At 48.8% G+C, this 24,424-nt stretch overlaps 1 protein-coding gene across 5 annotated transcripts in view; it reads left to right on the top strand.

Moving 5' to 3' along the window:
- Nucleotides 1-24,424, top strand: part of Banp (BTG3 associated nuclear protein) — a 57,573-nt gene that overhangs the window by 18,007 nt on the left and 15,142 nt on the right. For 4 of the 5 annotated variants that reach the window (XM_051168777.1, XM_051168774.1, XM_051168776.1 and 1 more), the window contains 6 exons: nt 1,304-1,479; nt 9,305-9,544; nt 13,137-13,304; nt 19,731-19,861; nt 21,182-21,244; nt 21,838-21,876. In XM_051168777.1, coding sequence (XP_051024734.1) covers nt 1,304-1,479; nt 9,305-9,544; nt 13,137-13,304; nt 19,731-19,861; nt 21,182-21,244; nt 21,838-21,876 — 817 coding nt within the window. The remainder of the gene's footprint in view (nt 1-1,303; nt 1,480-9,304; nt 9,545-13,136; nt 13,305-19,730; nt 19,862-21,181; nt 21,245-21,837; nt 21,877-24,424) is intronic. The other variant, XM_051168775.1, reaches the window with a different exon arrangement.

Here is a 24,424-nt window from a genome sequence, read left to right on the forward strand (position 1 = left end):
CCAGCCTGTTGCTTAGCAATGGCGGGGTGAGACAGCACAAGGGATGGGCGGCTGTGAGGACCTCTGGGCTGGATCTGGTATGTGAAGATGCTAGAGTATATTGCATGTGGCCAGCTGGCCACTCCCGTCTGTCTGTCCCTGCGGTTGACCTCTTCTGAGTTTGGTAAATGATGTCGATGTGTTGAGGCTGATGTTTGATTTTCCTTACCCTTTTCTTTTGCGCTGTATTGAACGGAACTTCAGTCAGATTGAAAGTGCACAGTGCGTGTGCCCTGTGGGGCCTCTGCCATTGGCTCCTGCTCTGGGCCTCAGGAAAGCTTTGTCATCTTTCGATTCCCAGGAGTGTTCTCACAGATTCCTGTCTTGCTTTTTTTTTTTTTTTCTGTGGGGTGTGGCTCCTTCCAGCTTTGTTCTGGCTTCTTGTCCTGGTCCAGTTCTCTAGCATACAGGACACCCGGGGTGTGCTGTGTGGGGCGCTGGAGGCCAGCCACAATACTGGGAAGAGGATGCGCTTCTGGGCCTGCGCTGAGATCATGGGTGTGGAGTGTGGAGTAGCTAGTTCTCTGTGGATAGTTCTGTGAGGTCAAGTTCAGTAGGGACCTGGTGCGGCTCCTGCCTCTGGGGATGGCCGTAGTTTTAAGGCCCCTTTGACTTTGCTGAGGGGAACGAGAGCTTTGTTTCCTCTGTGGTGTGTAGTAGGTCATAGTCCAAATTGTTGACAGAGTCATTCAGAAGACAGATGAGTCTTGGGTCTTTTTTGAGCACTGTCTGCTGCTAGCTGTTTGGCTGTTGCAGCACTTCAGGGCCCTGTACCAAGAATGGCTCCCAGGGGACTCTTGGCATTCTTGATGGCCTTGGAAGCTCCTCCTGGGGTTTGTCTGTGGGAGTGTAGGGAGTGTGGAGGTGTTTTGGAAGCTGAGTCATCTTGGGTGCCTGACAGCATGGATGATGGATGGATGTGGGCTTTCTGACATGATTATCATTGTGCAAGTCAGCCTTGTTAGGATGACCTCTAAGAGCTGAAAGCAAGGCTCTAGGCCGAATCTCAGTGAGTTATGATTCATTTCTCTTTTGCTGTTCATATTTCGTATGCAGTTGCTTTATATTATGTGTCTTCTTGGCTCAGACTGTTTCTGTGTCATGTTGCTTCTCATCTCCATGGAGGGTGTGTGTCACACCACGTGTTGGGGGACCCACGTTGTGCATTGGGATAAGTCTACATAGCAGCTTGAGTCAGGGCTAGTCTCAGCGTGCCACTCATGTCCCTCTCACAGCCTGGGCTGCTGTGTTTGTTTCCCGCCAGCGCTGTTCCTGGGCGTCGGCAGAACACCATTGTGGTGAAAGTACCTGGTCAGGATGACAGCCACAATGAAGATGGGGAGAGCGGGTCAGAGGCCAGTGACTCTGTGTCCAACTGCGGCCAGCCAGGAAGCCAGAACATTGGAAGCAACGTCACACTCATCACCCTGAACTCTGAAGGTACGTTCCCAGGGCTGCCATAGTTGTGTCTTTGGGCTGTTTTTTTTTTTTCCTCCCCAAGACAGGGTTTTTCTGTGTAGCCTTGGCTGTCCTATACTCACTTTATAGACCAGGCTGGCCTTGAACTCACAGTGATCCACCTGCTTCTGCCTCTCGAGTGCTGGAATTAAAGGCGTGCACCACCACGCCCGGCTTTCTGTTTTCTTTTCTTTTCTTTCTTTCTTTTCTTTTTTTCTGGGCATGTAGCTTATTGTTGATAAGCAGAATGATAGAGAGTGATGAAGAAAGCTAAAGCAACTGTGAATCCCACTGTGGCTGCCATCACTTGTGCCTTACTTGCAGCACCTGTGTTTTCCTCCCAGCACCTGTGCTCTTCTCCCATCGCCTGTGCCTTTTTCCCAGCACCTGTACCTTTCTCCCATTGCCTGTGCTCTTCTCCCAGCACCTGTGCCCTTCCCCCAGCACCCATGCCCTTCTCCCAGTCACTTTGTGAGTACACCTTTCTCAGCACCTGTGCCTTTCTCCCAGAACCCGTCCTCTTCTCCCAGCACCTGTGCCTTTCTCCCGGTACTCGTGCCCTTCTTCTAGCACCTGTGCCTTTCTTCTAGCACCTGTGCCCTTCTCCCAGCACCTGTGTTTTTTTCCCAGCACCTGTGCCCTTCTCCCAGCACCTGTGCCTTTCTCCCAACACCTGTGCCCTTCTCCTAACACCTGTGCCCTTTCTCCCAGCACCTGTACCTTTCTCCCAGCACCTGTGCCTTTCTCCCAAGACCTATAGTTTTTTCCTAGCACCCGTGCTCTTCTCCCAGCACTGATAGTCTCTCACTCACTGTCCTTGGCATTTCTCTGCAGGTTTCCAGAAGCTGTTGTCAGGCTTAGGGAGGACAGTCCCCTTGACCTGAGCTGCCTCTTGTGCTGGAATCTCTAAGGAGCTGGAGGGAGCCAGTGCTGGGGTCTGCCTTCCCCAGACTCCTCCCCATGATTTCTTGGGGTCCCCATAGTGGGACAGGTTCTTTTTCTCTCAAGTGTCTGAAGTGTCCCCTTGCATCTCATGAAGTGACTGTAATGTGAAGAGGAAGGAAGGAACTTCGACAGACTGAGCTCTGTGAGAGTCCTAAGCACATACTCTTTACTGTGAAACCTTGTGAAGTTTTTGCTTCTATATCTAAATTACTGCTTTTTCTTAGAAGCACATTCCCCCCACTTAAGGAAGATTTTGGTCTTAGATGTGTTACTGTATCTGAAATACTAGAAACAATGTCTTTCAAAATTGCAGTGTTGGGGGAAGGGAGTGAGGGCATCATTTTCTATGAAGCCAGATGCCACACACTCGATCATTTTACAGCACACTTTCATTCAGTTGCTAAAGTTGAGATTGTTTCCAAAAGTTTGTATGCTGAGAGCTTGACCCCACTCACGGCTCTATTGCTCAGAGTGGGGTGGGTGGCTAGGGGAGGAATGGGCCATGAGGGCTTGTCCTGAGGACGAGAGTGGAGTCCTGACCCCATGTGGCCTTTCATTTTGGGTCCCAGCTTTAATGGGATGTGCAGCCTCCTCTGCCTTGAGCTTCCCCCATGATGACTGGCTACCACAGGCCCAGTGACCATGATCCCTCTGAAAGCTTTTCTCCTTAGAACTGCGTTTCTGTTACAGTGACAAGCTGCATTAGTGTATCCACGTGTTTATACAGCGTCACCTTTACTGCATAAGGAATGTTTTTTTTTTGTCATCACCCCCTCAAAGAAACCTCAGCCCAGTTAGCAGCCCCTCCTTACCCTCCCGGCTCTTTCAGCTGCTGATCCTCTTGTTTGAATGGGAGTTCCTATGAGTACTGCATGCGCCTGGGTCATGCCATCCAGGTGGCAGGCTGTCATTGTTCTCACCGTCTCATCACAGGGACAGGGGCTGCATTCCCTTTGCTCTGGCCCTTTCCTTGTGTACACAGGGGTGACATTTTCTGTGCTTCTCCCTTGTGTGGCAGGGACTGCATTCTGTATGCTCTGGCCCTCCTTTTCTATGACAGCGATTGCATGCTCCAGGCTGGCTTGCCTTTGCGTGACATGGTTGGTTGACAGGCATTGGATTATTTCTATTGTTGGCTGCTGTACATTGTGATGTGTGTAAGTTTTGGCATCCATGTGAACTCAAGGCCAGTGCAGCTGGCTGTTTTTGTGCTAAGAAGACAGGTGCCAATCATTCCTTCCTCAAGGAAGCCACATAAAGATCACACTTGATTTTTTTGTTTGTTTTGTTTTTGGAGACAGGGTTTCTCTGTGCACCACCACCCTGGCAGGATCACACTTGCAACAGCTAAGGAGCCTGACTTATCTCTTCCTGCGGGAGCTGTGCAAGCACTGCTGTTGGCCTGGCCAGCTGCTGGAGGCTTGGTGTAGACTACTAAGGAACAGAATCTTGATACGTAGGGAAGTCTGACATTATCACAGGAATAGAATTTCTCAGCTGGGTGTGATGGCATGCGTCTTTAATCCCAGCACTCAGGGAGGCAGAGGCAGGCGGATCTCTGTGAGTTCAAGGTCAGCCTAGTCTACAAAGTGAGTCCAGGACAGCCAAAGCTACACAGAGAAACCCTATCTTGAAAAACCAAAAAGGAAAAAAGAATAGAATTTCTCCTTCTGAATCTGTGTAATCAGTGTGTCATACTTTCTGTTTGTGGAAATAACAGATTGTGTTGAAATGAACTCAAGGAAAGGAGTCAAGCTTGGCACTTATTTTGTTACTAGTGTCCTGAGGAGGAAAAGGGACTTGTGTCTGAGTTGAGGCTCTAACTACAGGCAGTGTCTCTGAGGAAGACTCTTGTTGTTAGTAGAGGTTGGAGCACTGTCACAGCCACATTAAAGGATACCTGTGTCCACCACCATGATGCCGGCAGGCAGCACTAGGACTGTCCATTCTCCAGTGACAGGACTGGACGTTTCCCAACTCAGGGTTTTCCTTTTAAAGAAGAGGTCATAGTTCAGGGCCATCTGGTTTTCTTGCTCTTTGGGAAAGATAGATCACGGTGTCTTACCAGCAGTGTGAACTGTCCTGCTGAACCATGTGTTGGCACAGTGATCTTTAAAGAGTGTCTGGAGACAGATGGCATCATTACTAGTGACTGCTACATGGAAGTGTTCAGAGGCCTGCCAGGCAGGACAGTCTCTCACTTCATACTCATTGCCTGCTCATCCTGTCCACTAACCTGTGGACTCAGCTAAAGTTTTCCTCTTTGCTTCAGGGTAGCTGCTTATCAGGGAGTGTTCAGTCATCTGGCTCATGTCATAGAAAGATTTTTGATAAGGGATGCTATGGAGGATAAGTCTGTAGGATTTAGTCCTTTTGGCCCCTGAAAGAGCCAAGAGTTGCAAGCAGACAGATGGTTTTTCTTATTTGAGTATGTTTGCCTGAGGTCTGGGTTACCAGACTTCGAAATGGTTATTGCTTAAGAATTCCAAATGTTTTATATAAAATTTTAAGTCAGTTGGCTATCCTATAAGGGTGCTGTCTCCTGATTTGTTTGTAGGGTGCTAGGGATTGGGCACTCTACCACTTAGCTGCATCCAGCTCTCTTTTCACTCTTTATCTTGAGACAGTACCTTACTAAGTTGTTCAGGATGGCCTCGAACATGCTCCTCAGTTTAGGCAGGCCTTGACATTTTACTCCTACTGCCTTCACCTCTGAGGTGGCTGGGATGGCAGGCCTGTGCCATTTCATCTTATTCTAGTTTCTATTTAAGCGATTTGTTAGTGATGTAAGCTTAGTTTGGGTGAGATAGAATCTGTCTCCCAGTTGTTAGAGCACTACTTGGTTTTGTGTTTTGTTTTTTTGTTGTTGGGTTTTTTTTTTGTTTTTGTTTTTGGGTTTTTCGAGACAGAGTTTCTATGTGTGTAGCTTTAGCTGTCTGGAACTCGCTTTGTAAACCAGGTTGGCCTCAAACACAGAGATCTGCCTGCCTCTGCCTCTTGAGTGCTGAAATTAAAGGCGTGTGCCACTACGCCTGGCTAGAGCAGTGCTTGTTAAGCCTAGTCTTTGCCATGTCTTCTGTGGGTGGTCAGGTCCTCCTGCACCCCATTCTTGAGCAGTGAGAACATGAGAGACAGGCCACAGGCCAAGCTGGCTGAGTTACAGATACAAACTGGCTAAATGCATCAAAACGGAATCTGTTAATTAAGGGATTTAGTTGGGTTTCCATTCCTACAGTGTGAGCACTGGGTAATTCCTAGAGGACAGGCGAATCCTCCGTGTAAAATGCTGAACACTTATTACAGTGAAGACCTGTTGTGTCTCACTTACCACTGGCTCAGAGTGTTCCTCTGTGGCCCATGGTTTCCGCAAGTATGTTTGATGCCATATTCTCCTGACCACTCAGGACTTACTGACAACCTTCGGTGACAAATGTCCTTTGGGTCCCTGATGTGAAGCTGGTGGCAGCCTAGGAAGGCTCCAAGTGGCTTGCAACTTAAATATTGCTTTGTTTTGCTTTATTGTTACAACCCCTGAGATGCCCAGCCATAGAGAGATGAGCTGACAGCAGATGGATCTTGTTTGTCAAGTGACCATATGATATAGAGTAACAGAGTCCTTGGTTGTGGTTTATGTATTACTGGGTAGTAATCACAGCTATATATTAGAATTGTTGATTTAAAATAGCTTACTAAGAAAAGAAAAACAAAAAAAAATCTTTCATATGTTACAGTATTTTGCATCCGTTTGGCCTACAAAGCAAATAACTGACACAGGGAGACTAAAACGTACTTTAAAGCTGCCAGCACTTCGCTGGGCAGAGTCTGAACTGATTCTAATCTACTCATAAACTAAACAAACTACTCTAAACCTTATAACATACATATATTCCAAACACTTGCCACTATGACCCCTCGGCTGGTCCGCGTCCAGTCCCACCGTCCTCCTCCAACCGTCCAAAAATTCCCCTTTCCCAGAAAGTCCCGCCTTCCACTTCCTGTCGTTCTGCCCAGCTGATTGCCTAAACAGCGCTTTATTGATGGTTGATACATTCACTCAGCATTCCTCCACAGACATACCAAAAACCCTTTTCTTTCCTTGTCTTTTGGTTTTTTGAGACAGAGTTTCTCTGTGTATCCTTGGCTGTCCTGGACTCATTTTATGTCCAGGCTGGCCTTGAACTCACAGCGATCCTCCTGCCTCTGCCTCCCAAGTGCACTACCATGCTTGGCTCCCCAAAACCTTTTTGAAAGGAAATGGTGGAGTGAGCGTGCCACTTCTAAGTTGAAATGCGCAGTTTGTAGTTCATGGAATGAACTTCTAAAAGTCTCCACTTCTGTGCCATAGAAGTAGTTTCTGGGTGTCAGAGTTGTCCCCTAGCATGTGGCTTTCCCTTGGTTCAGGGCGTGTACCACCTTCTAGTCTTTCTGCTTCCCCTTCCTATATGGAGCATTGATTAGATACCTAGCCATCCACACATGCATGGGGTTTATGTCAAACAAAGCACCTCGAAATCCAGCTGCAGGTATCAGAATGGATGTGTAGGTACAGACAGCCCCACACTCCTGGGTCCCTTCTGACCCCTGGGTGACGTCAGGGACTCTTCAGGGAAGATGCTGTAAGTGCACAAGAATGAGTTGTTTCCTGGACTACATAGAGAGTCTCTTCTTGCTCACTTGCTGGAAGAACTGGGCTAAATAAATGCGATCAGCCCTTGACTGGGCTTTGTGTGGCAGTGTGGCCTGGAAGGCGGTGGATGCTGGCTCTTGTTTCCTGTCTGGTAAGGTCCAGGGGACTTCATTGTGGTTATCTTCATTTTTGGAACCACTAGTATCTCACAGAGCGTGTGTCTTAATGTTGATAAACTGAATTTGCTTTACAAATACCAGATGGGAATTAACTTTTTTTGTTTTTTTGTTTTGTTTTTTGTTTTTCAAGACAGGGTTTCTCTGGGCTGTCCTGGACTCGCTTTGTAAACCAGGCTGGCCTCGAACTCACAGCAATCCGCCTGCCTCTGCCTCCCGAGTGCTGGGATTAAAGGTGTGTGCCACCACTGCCCGGCTGGGAATTAACTTTTCATATGGATGGAAAATATACTTAACACTAGTTCGTGACTACAAGTTAACTTGTCTGTCTAAAAACTTGCCTGAAGGAAGGTGAGGCTGACCCCAGGTAGCTAATTTGACCTAAGGGTTGCACTATGTAAGTAGCCCAGAAACTTCCATGGGCCACATCTTCTTTAGTTTGTTTATTATCCTTCTACTGGAGAATGCCATATGTCATTGGCCTCCAGGACTTCAACAGAGCCCAAGAATGGCTTAGGAAGCCCACAGGTGTGACTGGTGCTCTTGACCAGGGACTAGGGGCATCTGGGAGGCAGGGCTGTCCCAGAGCCCAATGTGTCCAGCAAGGTATATAAACTAGGAGATAATAGAGGGTCAGGCCCTGGAGATAACAGGCTCAAGTGTCTGCTTCCCTTCCTGAGGGAAACTGGAACACAGACCTAGACTGGCTCTGCACTGGTGCTTGGCGGGTGTCATGGGAGGTGGAGATGCTCACCTGGGAGTGTGCTGTGTGCATTTTATTCTTCTGGAACTTAAGACAGGCTCTCAGAGAAGGTGCTTGTATTCTCTGCTTTAAAGAAGAAAAGAAAATCAAATTACTGCTGGAAGTTTTTCATCTTAACTGTTTTTAAAAGTAGTGGTGTCATTGAAGACTTATATGACTGGAAGAGAAAGCAGGCTCATTTTGTTTGAACTGTAAAGTAAATCTACAATAATGTGTATTCAGATGCTAAAACTGGATTAGTTTAGTATGTTCCTGGATTTACAGAAGGTGTGTTTCAGATAGGGATGTGGGTAGATGTTGTGTTTTGTTCTGTGTAGAGACATGATTCAATGTTACCAGGGCGAACCTGGACTCTACTGGTGTCTACCCAAGGTCAGAGGACACTGGATTTGTGTGTTTGTGGAAGCTAATGCACTGAGTGAGTCAGCATGGCCCAGTGGGTGGCAATTCTCTCTCCTGCTTGTCGCCTGTGTCACTGAGTGATGGCGGCAAACTTAGGCCTCTCTTGATACGAGATGATTCTCCTGTCCCTCAGCAGTCGTTTGTTGAGATAGAGTCTCCTTATGTAGCCTATGCTGATCTGGAACTCATGACTCCCCTGCCTCAACCCTCCAAGTTTTGGGACTATTGGCACATGCCACTATACCCGGCTCTACTGTTTTTGTTTTTTTTTTTTTTTTTTGTTTTGTTTTTTAATGCATCCTGGGTATAGCAGTGACTTTTGGAACAGAACCTACTGTCCCTTAGCACCATCTCTCCACTTACAAACCACAGATACCACTGAGAAAGAGATTGCTTACTCGTGTTCTGAATTCCAGCATTTAGCTATTTCCATCCTTCCCTTTAGCCAAGAGCTCACGCCCATTCTCCACCCTGCTAGCGTGTCTCTCCTCGATGTTTTCAGGCAGTACTGTGACAGGGCCCTGACAAAGGCTGTCTGGGAGAGGTGTACATAATACTGACTCACGTGTGGTCAAATGAGCTGGACCTATGAGTGCTAGAGACTGGCAGGACTTGGATTTTGTCTCATTTTGACTTCATTTTTCATTTTGTTTGCCCAAGAGGTCCTGTTCTTTGAGCTCATATCTTGTTTGATGTATTCCTTTACCGTCAGGATGGCTTGGGCCTGCTATTGGCCAACACTAGTGGCTGCACCTCAGCTCTGGTGTTCCTGGCAACTGGATGGAGGTTAGGAGCCTGGCTTAACAGCTCCAGGGAGCTCATACTTGAGCTGTGTGCGGTACTGTCTGAACATGATGCTGAGCTTTGCTAACTGAGGCCTTTCTTTTCCTTCAGAGGACTATCCCAACGGCACATGGCTGGGTGATGAGAATAACCCTGAGATGCGGGTACGCTGTGCCATCATCCCCTCTGACATGCTGCACATCAGCACTAACTGTCGCACAGCTGAGAAGATGGCACTGACGCTGCTGGACTACCTGTTCCACCGTGAGGTGCAGGCTGTGTCCAACTTGTCAGGCCAGGGCAAGCATGGGAAGAAGCAGCTGGACCCCCTCACCATCTACGGCATCCGGTGTAAGTTCCCATAGCTGATAACAGCTTGGCTTGTGAGGCTGCTGAGGGGGTCAGGGAGTTGACCCCAGCCCATGTTTCCAGTGCCGGGGGTGATGGCAGGCTTAGTCACTACAGAGATGGGGATTTGGACTCAGGATTTGCTTTGGCAAGCTGTTGTGTGGCACCTGTGCTGAGAGGGACACTTGGGAGATCCCAGTGTCACTCCTCCTTAGGTTACTCTTGGAGAAGACAGAGCAGAGGTGGGATTCCTTGTGTCCATAGGCTTGTGTGTCACTGTCCTCAGTGCTCCTGAGCTTCCCAGTAGCATTGGTAGAATACCCCCTTTACAGTAGCCTTTGCACTGTGACATGCTCAGGAGTTGCTCCGGCTGTGTTGGGGGCCAGTAGCACTCTAGGACTGATTTTAGTACCCAGCTCTCCTCCTGTTTGAGGAACACCAGTTGCTCATGCTGGTTGCCGCTATGTCTTTCTGCTGATACTTGGAAAGCATGGAAGAAGCTCAGGCCCTTCTTCTCAGTGACCCAGTCTGATGCCCAACTTCCTAGACTGTTCATTCCAGATCTACCTGGAATGAGCTGGCAAGTGGGGCCCTCTGCTCACATGCAGGGTGATTCCTGGGATGGCTGCGTTTAGTTTCACTGGGGCCACACCTTTGGCTTTTCCATCACCCCAGAGGGGGCAGCTGCATTCTCCTTACCGAGGAGACAGCACATGGGCAAGTACTGGGGCCAGAGGAAGCGCAGCTCTATCAAGTATCCCACAGAAGGTAGGTAATTGACACCCTTGTTAGAGAGACTGGCCTTGGCTTCAGAGTGTTGGGGCAGTGTGCCCCACATTTAGACACCCTGGCCTAATTTCTGGAGTTTTGTGGTGGGTGGGGGAGAAAAGGGCACTGAGGCTCTGGGAATCGGCACAGGAGTCTGCCTTGCCTTCCCCAAACCATGTGAGCACTGTGCTCACTTGGCAGCTAGATTTGTAGTCCATGAGAGGGAATGCAGGCTGCTCATAGTGACTGTGGGTCTGTGGCCTTGGCTCTCCACCAGCCTTCCTGTGCATGGCTTCCTTGGCTTTGTAAGAACAAAAACTTGGTGAGTTGCTGGCATACCTCCACCTGTGTGGGTCTCATCAGGGGTTGATGTGCCGTTCAGCCTCCTCCTTTGGCTGCAGTGCTACCCTCAGAAGCTATTGATGGGGTCAAAACTCCCTAGCCTCCCCCCCGGGCACCTATCAGTACTCTGTTAGTGCTCATGTGGTATCATTCAGGGCTGAAAAATGACTGTCATCTTTGATCCCCGAGTCTTCAGCTTGTCCTTCAGAGTCTCACAGTAATGCCTGCTGCTGGCCTTATCCAGCAAGTCCTCTTAACACCGTCACAATGAAAGATGGAGAGACAGACAAGCTGGCCTTTGGCTCTGCTAAGGATTGGTTCGCTCCCCAGGATTTGAGTCGCCACTGAAAATGTGTGCAGAAAGAACAGGAGCATGACTTTGACTGGCTTGAGTGTTTTCCTGGAGAATTCGGAACTTGACCGACCACTCTGTGCTGATCTGACCTTGGCATGGATGTGGTGCTGCTTTAGCATGGAGGGCGTAGCTGGGTTGTTGGGTGTTGCTGGGGATCATCTGAGCCTCTGCGTGAGCTTTTGATGTTTTTGGGAGTGATAGAAGCAGTTTTATAGTTTGGGTGGTAACTTAGCTCTCAGGAGATGATCCAAGCCTAGTGGCCCTAATTTCCAAAACAGAAAGTTTTCCAACTTGGGCTTTTGATTAGTATAGTTTCGATTTCTTTCACTTATTTTTTATTAATCAGTGAAGTTGTATGAGGCAACTACAGAAGTCAGTGAGCAGCCGGGCGTGGCGGCCACGCCTTTAACCCCAGCACTCGGGAGGCAGAGGCAGGCGGATCGCTGTGAGTTCCAGGCCAGCCTGGTCTCCAGAGTCCAGGACAGCCAAGGCTACACAGAGAAGCCCTGCCTCGAAAAACCAAAAAATAAAAAAAATAAAAGAAGTCAGTGTGCTGAAGAGAATGTCCTGTGATGTCACTCACCACCGTCTTTCCTGCTGCCATTGGGACCATAGCAAGCAAAGGACCATGGGCTGAAAATATGGTCCAATGGTTAAGAGCACTTACTGTTCCTCCAGAAGCCCTGAGTTTGATTCCCAGCTCCCACATAGTGGCTCATAACTGTTGGTAGCTCGAGCTCTAGGAGATCCAATGACTGACCTCTCTGAGGGCACCTGCACTCAGGTGCACATGCACAGAGAGAGCCGTGAGTGCACATGCACACAGATGTGGGTACACACACACACACACACACACACACACACACACGTGTGCACACACACAAAGCCATGGTGTACATGCACAGAGAGAGCCATGAATGCACCTGCACAAAGACATGTGTGCACACACACAGAGCCATGGTGCACATGCACAGAGACATGGGTACACACATACACACACAGACATGGGTGCACACGCATGCACGCGCGCACGCGCTCACACACACACACACACACACACACACACACTCTTTAGTAAAAATAACTTTTAATTGACAAAGTCAAGTAGTGACAATAAAACATCTCGTAGGCTAGTGAGAAATGGGGCCAGGCTTGGAATAGTCTGTCAGCTCTATTCTGTCACCTGTTCCTGGTGGCCTTCTGTCTTTCTGTGTCTTTGATTTTTTTTTTTTTAATTGTTTAGTGACAGTCTCTGCATGCTGTTCCATGAGGCTCCTGGCATGCTCTGTACTCATAAGGATTAGCACTTTGGATTCTAGTAGGTGCTCTGCCATGTGCATGACTTCCTGTGGGTGGGTAGTGCCCTTCCCTGGGGCATCAAGCAACTCTGGATAGCAGTCCCTGCGCTCAAGAACTTGGGTTCTAGGAGACAGCCTGGAAAGAACACAGGGCAAGCAGCTGACAAAGAGCACTGGCCAGATAGCTTCAGATGGCTGCTACTCACTGAGCAGCTAGCCGGTGTTTACTGAGTGCCAAGGCCCTCTGGTTCCTGACAGACACAGAGAGCAAAGCTAGGTTCCCTGCATTTATAAGGGAGAATGGGTATAAACACCGTTGAGAATCCTATACATTTAGGGAAGTGATGGGCATTCTAGAAAGCAAGTGTGCTGTGCTGAGAGTTTTGGATGAGGAGGGAGAACAAAATACTGTTGCTGGTCTTGACAGAGGTAGGGTGAGCCTAACAGAGAAGCAGAGGGTAACAGACTACAGCTCTGGCAAGGCCTGTGTGAGTGCCGTGGGACGGCTCTGATTCCCTAGGCAATCAGGATGGTGTGTTGTCTTGTGAGTTTAGGGCAAGAGAAGTTAAAAATCTGGAACCTATGAGAAATGAAGTCCTTTGCTGTTGGAATGAAGTCGGGTTATTTAAAGGTTAAATAGATAGGAAGTGTGGTAAATAACTGCATCTGATCTTTCCCTGACGAAGTGAGGTTTTCTAGAAGACGAGTCAGCCCTTCAGGAGCAGGCCAGCTAGTCTTTCAGCAGCGCTCAGCTTCTGTTGGGTACTCTCAACAGTGGGGCCCAGGACAAGACCTGTGTGTGACAGCTTTTGTCTGGGACATGTTCTTTCAGGTCACCTCTTCTATAAGTTTGGAATCACGGAATCTGACTGGTATCGGATCAAACAGAGCATTGACTCCAAGTGCCGAACAGCTTGGCGGCGGAAACAGCGAGGCCAGAGCCTGGCAGTCAAGAGCTTCTCCCGGAGGACACCATCGTCATCCTCATACAGTGCCTCAGGTAGGCTGAGGAGAAGCTTCTCACACAGTGCAGCCCAGCAGCTCATCGGTCCTGACCCCACTCAGGGGCCTTTTAGGAGCTTCCTAGGCAGTGGCAAGAGCGCGAGGCCTGCTTGTTTATGCTGTAGGCTAAGCAGGAAGATTTATGTGGATCTTCTTGTGCTGCCTGCTTCCTCATCTTTTGAGTGTCCTGCTGCCTCAACAGTAAGTAGTTACTGTTACTTGCAGAGCTACGTGGTGAAGCGTGGCGGGTCCTCGCTGTGCTCTTCATTACTAGTGCGAGGGACAAATTCTGTGAACTGTACCTGTTGTCCTGTTCCTCCCTTCATTCTAGTGCTAGGGCTTGAGCCCAGGGTCTTGGGCAATCTTGGCTCTAGTGCTTCGCCACTGAGCTATGCTCTCAATCCTAAAATTGTCTTTCAACCACCCACCCCCCTCCCCGTAGCTTTCTTGGCATTAGCAGTAGCTCCTGAAAGCTGAGTCCTGCTTGAGGGTCAGCTCAGGACCCAGAACAACAATGGGCAGAGGGCTGGCAGGGCATTCTCTCAGTATAGGCTTTCTCCAGGGACTCTGTTTTGGAACTACAAAGCTGGTCACCTGGAGCCCTCCTTGACAGTCTTCCAGAAAGTGGTCTTCCTCCCATGTTTTGGTGGTTATCACATACTTAGCTCTAACTGTTGCCAAGGTTCCTTAGGTGGTGGCTGCGTGGGCCATACACATTGCCCCCTGTAGGGCAGGGCTTCTGCGAGTGGCATGCTAAATGAGGAGTCTGCGTTCTGTCCTGGGAACTGAGGGAGCCACTAGGCATGAGTCAAGCATGGTTGCTGAAGTTTTACCTGACTGAGGCGGGTGTGGCTAATCTTAGATGTGCTCTTGAGAGCTGCCAACCCATGCTGGTTGTGGTTTGCTCCTTCCTTACTTGAGCAGCGGCATCTTCGTGTTGGCAGTTCTGGTGGTGGCTCGTTAGTTCTGTCTGACTTCCTGTGGTTCCCCTGAGTTCTGCATCCATGTGCTAGTTTAAAGAGTAGGGAGAGTGTGCTTCTGTCAGGTTGCACAGCAGGCACTGGAGTGAGCCTTCTTGCTGTGAAAGCCGCTGCACAGACAAGTGGACACCTAGGTCTGTGCATCAGATCCCTTGGAACTGGAGTTATGGATGGTTGTGAACCAACATGTGGGGCTTGGGAACTGAGCCCAGGTCCTCTGAAAGAGCAGCCAGTGCTTGTAACTGCTAAGTCATCTCTCCAGCCTCATAAAGCCAGAACTTAAAGACAACCTGAGATGATCATACTGGGCCACAGATTTCAGCATTTTAAAAGGAAGACAAGTCCAGAACCTAACCTGGGAACATTCATAAGGTCTAGATTCCAATACCAAGAAACAGGGAAATGACCAAAAGAGACAACAAGCAAAACCCAAGTCCAACCAACTAACCAACCAACCAGCCAAGCAAGCAAACAAACAGACAAGCCAAGTGGCTAAAGAGACTCAGTCTGCAATTAACAGCCCTTGTCACTAAAATGTTATTAAAGTTATGTTCAGGAACTTAAAAAAGGAATGGGACTGTAGTAGCAAGGAAGGAAATACATTTTCAAAAATTGCCAAGTAGAGTTAGAGATGAAACATGAGGGAACAGTTGCCAGGCACCAGCATTTCATGCAGGCTGAAGTTGGCTGTTTGTTTCATTACAATGAGTTAATCAAGGAGAGTTTATTGGACATGGCCTTGATGAGCCAGGTCTCACCCCAAATCTGACACAGCAAGTGTCATGGTCTGCCTTACTACCTTAATGGCAAGCACAGAGTGAATGGAAAAAGCCAGGGTTCTGTGGCTGAAGACATGCTCAAAGCACCTGCTCAGGTGCACATACAACCCAGAAGCATGCACCTGTGGGCCCCACTGCTGCATTCATGTGCATACTGAGTTCTGGCACCTGTGCAAGTGGACAGTGCACTGCAGATGTTGCCTGAGCCACCACAGTGATGGTCTGACACGTGGTCCCTGGGCAGTGTTTGTGAGCCACTGAGATGGCTGTCCAGAGACAGCATCCATGGTGACAGTGAAACTTGAATGAAAGGGTGAGACACTCAGCTGTACAGGGTTTGGTAGTGTTTATGAAGGGCCTGAGGTGTGGTGGTGTTGGGGAGTTAGACTGCCTTCAGAGGTGCAGATGCCAAGGGGTTGGCATAGAAGCAGCAGCACAGTGCTCCTTACATACCCCAAGAAGCATTAGAACACTCCTTCTACAGGTGGGCTGCCTATGGGCACATGAGTGTGGCTCTGAAGGTACTTAGTTCATACTTAGTTCAGGTAGAGCAACGGGACCTGAAGCCAGTCCCCAGCTGGCACCCACCTTGCTGGCCCACGCCCACACTTTAAGCTTTGAGGCTCTTAAATCAGTGGGGCCTCCTGGTCTGTAAGCCAACAGCTGCTTTGCAGGTGGAGCTTCAGGTGGCCGTGTCTCTCTTTCTGTGGCTCCCACTCTAGTCAGTGCAGTGGTCGAGCTCTACTAGTTCTTTGTGTTTCTTTCTGCTGCTTGACAGTAGTTTAGTGTGATGATATTTATATTCTGCTTCTTGGTTTCCTTTCTTTCTTTCTTTCTTTCTTTTTTCTTTTTGTTGACAGGGTTTCTCTGTGTAGCCTTGGCTATCCTGGACTCACTTTGTAGACCAGGCTGGCCTCGAACTCACAGCGATCTGGCTGCCTCTGCCTCCCAAGTGGCGTGTACCACCACCACCCGGCTTCCTTCCCTCCCCCCCAAATCTTTAGTAGCTAGTTGCACTTTTGCTGCTTTGCAGTACTTCTGAGATGCTGTGGGTGCTGGCTTCCTGTATGGGTGGCCAGCCACTGTGCAATGTATTAAATGACCAAATTCTGGCAGGTCCCCAGGAGTGGCATGTTTGAGAAGCCCTAGCAGCTGTCAGCTCCCAGAGTAACTGTTGGGGAATGGGTAAACCCTACAGTGTGTGCGCTGGTCTGACCTCAGCATCACTCCCAGAAGATACTGCCAAGTGGCTATTCTGTGTTCTTCTGGACCTGTGCTCTCTTTCTTTCTGCCAGTGGACACTGTTAGCAGAGTAGGAACTACACTGACCCATTCTGTGCTCTCATTTGGAGTACAGGGAACCTGTCACTAGGAGGCTGCTGTTCAAGGGGTGCAGGAGCTGCAGACCACCACGAGGTGTGGTCAGTGTAGTCCTCTTCTGTGGCTTTGCCTGTGTGTTGGTTGGGACTACCTCCCAGCTGCCTCTGAGCTAGTAGTTTAGTTTCAGGTCATGGCTGGTGAGGCAGATGGGCACTTGCTTTCAGAAGAGGGCCTGGGCGTGGGGCTGTCCTTGCCACTCAACATCCACAGGGTCTTGTGGAAGGGCACTGCTTTGTAAACTGATGGGGAGGAGACATTTATCCTCTGTCCTAACATGCCACATTCCTGGCAAAGATCTGACTAAGTAGAGTGGGTGGTTAGGCCAAGGGACTTTTGGAATCTTTGTCATTGTTCTGTCTGCATCTGCTTTTGTCTTAGCAAAGCTATTCTGGTATTCAAGGCTATTTTGGTGATGGTAAAATGTAATTTTGTAAATTTGGAATTGGTATTGATTCCAGCTGGGTTGCCTTGTTACCTTAGAGCTGTTAGCAGGAACCACCACACAATACTGCAAATGAATTTCTTTTTTTCCCTCAAAATATTTCAGCTTACAACTTATTTTTTGTTTTTTGTTTTTTCAAGATAGAGTTTCTCTGTGTAATAGTCCTGGCTGTCCTGCACTATTAGTAGACCAGGCTGGCCTTGAATTCACAGTAATCCGCCTACCTCTACCTCCCCAGTGCTGGAATTAAAGGCATGCGTCACCATACCTGGCTTAAAATATTTATATAGATAAGAATTCCACCTTTTATTTATTTTGTATGTGTGCTTTCATGTGCACATCTCTCTGTGTGTGTGTGTGTGTGTGTGTGTGTGTGTGTGTGTGTGTGTGTGTGTGTTGGGGAATCATAGTAGTGACAAAGCATGTGGCTTGCACATGAATGGAGGTCCAGAGTAGGTTTTCTCCTTTTCCCATATGGATTCTGGGGATCAAACTCAGGTTGGCAGGCTTTGTGGTAAGTGCCTTTACCTGTTGAGCCATCTCACTGGCCCTGTATATGAGTTTTGTGCCAAGGCCAGAGTGGTGGTTTGAATGAGAATGCTTGGTACTAGTTGGTCCACTGTTTTGGGAAGAATCAGAAGGTGTGGCCTTGTTGGAGATGTGTCACTAGGGATGGGTTTGAGCCTTCAAAAGTATATGCCAAGCCCAGTCTCTTTCTCTCTGCCTGGTGCTTGTGGATCAGATGTAAGCACTCATCTGCTGCTCTGGTGCCATGCTTGCCTGCCTGAAGCCGTGTTCCCCACCATGACTCATCCTCTGAAACTGTAAGCAAGCCCTCAGTTAAATGCTTTTGCTTTTTCTTTTTCTTTTTTTTTTTTTGTACTTATTTTTTTATTAATATCTTTTTTTACTAATCCATTCATATTACATCTCAATTGTTATCCCATCCCTTGTATCCTCCATTACTCCCTCCCTCCCGCTTACCCCCTACTCCCCTCCCCTATGACTATGACTAGGGGGGACCGCCTCCCCCTGTATATGCTCATAGGGTATAAGTCTCTTCTTGGTAGCCTATAATCCTTCCTCTGAGGGCCACCAGGTCTCCCCATCAAGGGGACGGGGTCAAATATGGTGCACCTGAGTTTATATGAAAGTCAGTCCCCACTCTCCACTCTCCACTCAACTGTGGAGACTGTCCTGTCCATTGGTTAGATCTGGGTAGGGGTTTGAAGTTTATTGCACGTGTTGTCCTTGGCTGGTGCCTTACTTTGAGTAGAACTCCTGGGCCCAAATCCACCCGTCATAATGTTCTTCTTGTAGGTTTCTAGGACCCTCTGGATCCTTCTATTTCCCCATTCTCCCATACTTCTCTCACCAAGAGTCCCAATAGGATGTACTCCCCTCTCTCCCACTTTCATGATAAGTGAAGACATTCATGGCACGTGTCCCTTGGGCTAGTGTCCAGATATAAGTGAGTATACACCATTTGAGTCTTTCTGCTTCTGGGTTAACTCACTCATTGTGATCATTTCTAGTTCAATCAATTTGTCCACAAATTTAGGGAATTCCTTGGTTTTGTTTTTGTTTTGTTTTTGTTTTTTTTTTTATAGCTGAGTAGTATTCCATAGTGTAAACGTACCACAGTTTCTTTATCCATTCTTCTACTGAGGGACACTTAGGCTGTTTCCATGTTCTGGCTATTATGAATAAGGCCACTATGAACATGGTTGAGCATATGTCCCTGTTATGTGCTGGAACATCTTCTGGGTATATTCCAAGGAATGGAATAGCTGGGTCTTGAGGAAGCCTTATTCCCAGTTTTCTGAGATAGCGCCAGATAGATTTCCAAAGTGGTTGTACTAGTTTGTTAAATACTTTTTCTTATAAGTGGCTTTGGTCATGATATTTTTCAGCAGTAGAAATAACTAAGAGAGCTAGTTTGTCTGTTTGGTGGTGCTCAGGCTGGAGCCTCTGACAGTGTGCATGCCAGGCTAGTGCTCTACCACTGAGTTATGTCTTCATCCCTTACAGTGTAGCCCAGGCTGGCCTCCAGCTTGTGACCCTCCTCCTCAGCCTCTTGAATGCCGGGGTTACAGATGTGCCATTGTGCCCAGCCACTGTCAGTTTGGATACAAACCACAGAGTCAAGTTTCATGTAAGCTTCTGGAAATCGGCTTCATAGAGTTTTTATTTGTCAGCACTGAGGAAACATTCAAACATGCTGGGTCTTTCTGCACATGGCACAGGACATGACATCTGTGCAGTGGCAGGTAGTTCAGCGTGTCAGAGGGCCTGCCTCTTGCGTCTTCAGCCTGTGCATGTGTGTGGGTTCCTAGGCTAGTTGTTGCCATGGGCTTCACAAGCACATGGGACCCAGGGCTCCCTGCTGCTGCTGCTGCTGCAAGAGGACCTGCAGCTTCTCTTTACAGCCAGCGTCACACCACTTGTATTTCTTCTTCCATACGTACTGACAGTTAAATTTACCTTGGAGAAATAGCACGTATTTGCAGAGCTAATGCAGGATTGATCCCAGCATACCCTGTGGGTCACTTCTGTGGACGGACCCCAAGCCCTGCAGTAGCTCAGTAGTTTGTCTAGCTGCTTGCAATAGTTTGTCTAAGAGTTTGTTACAGTGGTGTCAGCGAATCTTAACAATGCTTGCCTCTGTCAAGAATCTCAGCTCCCCAACTTACAGAGCAGAGATGCACTGACCTGAGTCTAGGGACCAGGTACCTTTCCTCTTATGCAGAAATTGATGGGGGCACTTGAGGGAGCTAAGATGACCGGGTGTCACCCTGTGTGTTGGACCTGGGGATTCTAACACTTGGTCCCATGTTCCACAGAGACCATGATGGGTACCCCTCCACCCAGCAGTGAGCTACAGCAGTCGCAGCCGCAGGCCCTACACTACGCTTTGGCCAATGCACAGCAAGTGCAGATCCACCAGATCGGAGAGGATGGGCAAGTACAAGTAGTATGTACCTTCTTACTCACGTGGCCGGGGAGGTGGCCGGGGAGGTGGCCGGGGAGGTGGCCGGGGAGGTGGCTGGGCACGGCTGACGGCACAGGGAGAGGCAGCGCACTTCATTTGGAGAAGTAGTATGGCAACCTTGCCACTGTGGGCTGCTGTCCCTATGGTTCCTGCCTTGGTCCTGGCACCCGTATGTTTGCAGCCTGTTGGAGGGACTCTGCTTCTGCTTGTCTCCCTGGAAGCATGTTTCTCAGCTCTTGACCTCAGGCAGCCTCTCATGATGGCAAGGCTCTAAGATGCCTTGGTTTCTATGCAGCACTTCTTTACTACGTGCTGGGCTCCTATGGGCACTGCACAGTGGAGAGGCAGGCCACAGTTGGGGTGCTGTGCTCTGAGCCGTGGACAGTACAAAGGCTAGGCAGAGCCTTCTGCATATCTGAGCACACAGTAGGAAGTGGCAGAATAGGAAGTGTGCACCTCAGAACCTGGAGGAGCAAGGAGCTTTGAGGGCAGCGGTGCTGCTTTTTTTTCCACTGGGCTGTGGGGCTGTTTTTAAGGAGTGACTATAAATGGTGGGTTTCATGGGCTTGTTCAAGATTTGTGTAATTGACTAGACACCAACAGGTATTTTCAATGTCTAGTGGGGAGGCCTTTGAAAGCACAGGGAACAGATTTCTTTGGCACAGGTTTATGTGAACAATGAGGCAGAAGTGCCCAACACCTACAACAACAAAAAAGATTAATTTTTATTTTTGTGTATCTATGTGTGAGATTTGTGCATGTGAATGCAGGTGTCCACAGAGTCCAGAAGAGGGCTTCAGATCCTCTGGAACTATTGGGCTATTGTGAGCTGCCCAGCATGGGCGCTGGGAGCTGAGCTCAGGTCTTTTGCAAGAACAAGTGCTCTTAACCTCAGCCCTCCTCTCCTCTGCCCCAGATGGGATTTTGATGGGAGTCGCACTGCTGAGCCTCTGTGGAGCCACATTTATTAGTGTTTACAAGAGTTGTTTAAATGTGAGGTGCACACAAGTAACTCCCCCCACCCCAACCACTCTTATCAGCATTCCCCCAGGGAAAGCACATTTTTAATGTTGAGTAACATTTAAAGGTTCGGCTAGTTGCACAAATCACGTGATGAACATTTACTTTCAGAGGCTGTGGGATGAGCTCAGGCTGTGCACACACTGCACCAGCTGGCCAGACCCTGCCCTCCACTGGGCTGAGAGCAGATAGGCATGAAGCTGGCAGAAGGTGCTTGTCGCTTCCTTTGGTTTGTTTTCCTCTGATGCTTCTTGGTGTCTTCTCTTGCTGTGGATCCCACAGGGCCACCTCCACATTGCCCAGGTGCCTCAAGGAGAGCAGGTGCAGATCACGCAGGACAGTGAGGTGAGTCAGGTGTCCCAACAAGGTCACAAGGCCATGTGGCCATGTACTCAGTGTGTGGAACCAGTGCCATCCCAGTAAAGGCTTGGAAGCTCTGTAAGGAAGTCTGCCTTGCACAGTGTGGTGAATGGGACGGTTTTCTGGTGTCCTTTGCAGTTTATGGTGGTGTAGCATGAGCTCTGTGGAGAGACACTGCAGAGCGGTTCCTTTGGACCAGCAGTGGGAATGGCTTCTTGCCTGTTGTGACCCAAGCAGGCAATGTTAGTGTATTCCCACTGTGAGGATGCAGCTCTGCTGTGGGCCATGCCGTGCTACTGTGTACATGCCTTGTGAACCTACAGCTGTTTAAAATAAAAGGGGGAAAAAACAGACAAAAAATAGACATTGTCATTTGTGGGTCAGACTGGAGGGAAAGCTTTAGAGTTTCATGCTTTCAGTACAAGAGGAAAAGCTAGAGATTCGGCTTATAATGCTTGTTTTGTTTTTGTGAGTTTTATTGCTAAAAGGGGTTGAATTTTGTAGGTTTAGTGGTTTCCTGGCTATTTCTGAATAGTATAGGGAAGTTCTCACGCTGTCTCCTTTTTTTCACTGTGCAGGGCAATCTGCAGATCCATCACGTTGGTCAGGACGGACAGGTGAGCACTCACCCCCTCCCATTCATACCCTCTCCCCACGGCCTAGGCACACCTATGTTTCTCACCATGAGGCACTGGGGTGGAGTGGGGTGGGGTGGGGTGGGGTGGGGTGGGGTTCCTCCAGTGGGAGGGAGCTGGGCTGAGGTGTCTCGGAGTGTATGCAGGTGGGCTATATCCTGCATTTGTGCTTCATGGCTCTCACATTAGTTTTTGCATCGGAGAAGAAATTCCCTCCAAGTTAGTAAACTTGGCTTTCTGCATCTTTCCATGAAAATCTGTTGCTGTTTACAAAGGTAGGACAAGGCAGGTTTGGTTCTTGCTTATTGCTGTCAGACTTAAACACCTTCCTCTTCTCCTGAGATGAGGAGCACAGTCCTGTATTGTATATACCTGGAAGGATTTCTGTGCTTAGTGAAGTGTCCCAGGCTATGGGTCCCCAGGAGGGATGTACTACTGGGGGGAGGGAAGCTGGTGGTGGCAGTGACGATTTGCACTTCTGTGGCCTTTAAGGAGTTTCTGTGGAGAATGGTTCCAGCTTTGGGTTATGAATAATCAAGACAGGCTCTTGTGTGTGTAATGTAGCTTAAGTTGTGGAGACACTCAGCTCACTCACTGCACAGGAGGATCTGCTCTTTGTTTTCCAAAACTACCACTCTCTGTGCTGGAAAACCCATGAGTCTTCCCTGTGCCACTCACTTTGGGAAAAAGTCAGAGCTGAAGAGGAGGGCCCAGGTCATTTCTGCCAAGCTCAAGCAGTTGGCAACAAGTAGCAGAAGTTGGTTCTCATAGCCTTCCTTGTGGGGAGTTTCTTGCTGTCGTCTGGGATAGCAGAGGCCCAGGCTTGAAGTTGGTGCCCCTCTCTTTCCTTTGATGACGTGTTTTGTGTTTGTTATGTTGGTGCTTCCCCAAGAGGATGCACCTTTTCATGGATGAGGAAAGCAAAGCCTGTTGCCTCAGTTCCTTACTGTTTCTGTCATGGATAAAGTTCCACTTAGAATTGAAAAAAAAAAAAAATACAGGAGGGCTTTTCACAGTGTTAGTGTGTTACTTGTCCTCAGCTGTAGGCAGAAGTGCCTGCCATATTCACCTAACTCGAGGGCAAAGATCCCAGCGTCTAACCCAGGTGTGGCAGCTTAGGCCATGGCCATAGGCTTCCAGTCAGGGGCAGGGAGGCTGTGAAAGAACCATTGCCTGAGCTTCCAGGCAATGACACCTCTGGTTTTGCCCTGGCCTCCAGTGTCTCAGAGCTTGTCACTGCTGCCCGCTGTGATTCACCACCCACTCTGCTCTAAGCAGCCTCCCTACAAGAAACTGCCATGCTGGTCACTTGTCGAATGGAGAAGTAACTTGTGCATCTCTGATTCCCTTTGCACTTTCTTGGATCCCTTGCTTCCCAGTGTCACTGTATCTGGGACTGCTGGCAGACCCTGGCTTTCCCAGGGATTGCTTGTCTTCAGCTGGGATTGTACAACATGTGCTCATGAAGCAACTGCCTTCTGGCTGGACCATTAGCCAGTTTTCTTTGCTTTCTGTCCTCACCTTATCATCTGGCCTGTTAGTAAGTCTGTTCAGTAACTTTACTCAGGATGGCTTCATTTAGGGTGCAAAGGCACAAATCCTCCATTTACCTTGATGTCCTCAGTGAACTAAAGAGCCCAGACCTATTCCTGGCCCGCTAGAACATTCTGCCTATTGATCGTGGATTCCTTAGCTGAGCTGTCATGTCTTCCTCATCCTGCTGGGAATACTGTGTTACTGAATATGCGTTACTGAAGGCTGACTGCATGCGTTGGCTATAGGGTGTAGGAAGGTGTTGACTAGGAGACCATCCTCAGTTGTGAAAGCTCTGGAAGATAGCTATGTGACTGACCTTTTCTTAATGTTCATAAATTCATCATTATTTGTCAATCAGATGTAGGAAGGTGGTAAGGCTTGCTGCATCAAGGCTGCAGCAGGACGACAGGATGGCTGTGTCCTCAGAGGGAGGCTGTCTGTCACAGGAGGCTGTGGGCACCAGAGATTCAGGATTACTGAGGAGGGAGCCATCTGAACTTGGCCTGACAGGTGCACAGCTGCTTCTAGTGTGTACAGCCACTGTGGGCAAGCACAGTCAGGAAGGCTAGTGGAGAATGGGACATTTGAAGCTTCAGTGGCTGTGCTCAGTGACTGGGGTGGGAACAAGTGAGCCGTGTGCTTTCCATGTCTCCTCCTCTGTCTGCACTGAGCAGCCCAGGAGGGCCTTTGCTTGTTCTTGGCCGTTCTTACTCTAGTAGTTGCTGCTGTTTACCATTTGTCTTCCCACTTCAGCATTCCAGTGCTGCTTGGCCAGTACTCAGCATCTCTGGGCAGCATAGGGAGGAAGCAGGGCTTCCCTGGATACTGCAGTGTAAACTGCAGCGGGATTTCTTAAACACGGCTTGAAGGGTCTTTGCCCGGGCTCTCAAAGCCATGCTTCATCTTGGCTCCTCTGTGTCGGCTCCACATCAGAACTGAGCTCAGGAGCTGCAGCACCCGCACATGTAGGCCATCGTCTCCCTCCAGCTTCTGG

Source organism: Acomys russatus, chromosome 26 (genome assembly GCF_903995435.1).
Source record: "Acomys russatus chromosome 26, mAcoRus1.1, whole genome shotgun sequence".
NCBI classification, from domain to species: Eukaryota; Metazoa; Chordata; class Mammalia; order Rodentia; family Muridae; genus Acomys; species Acomys russatus.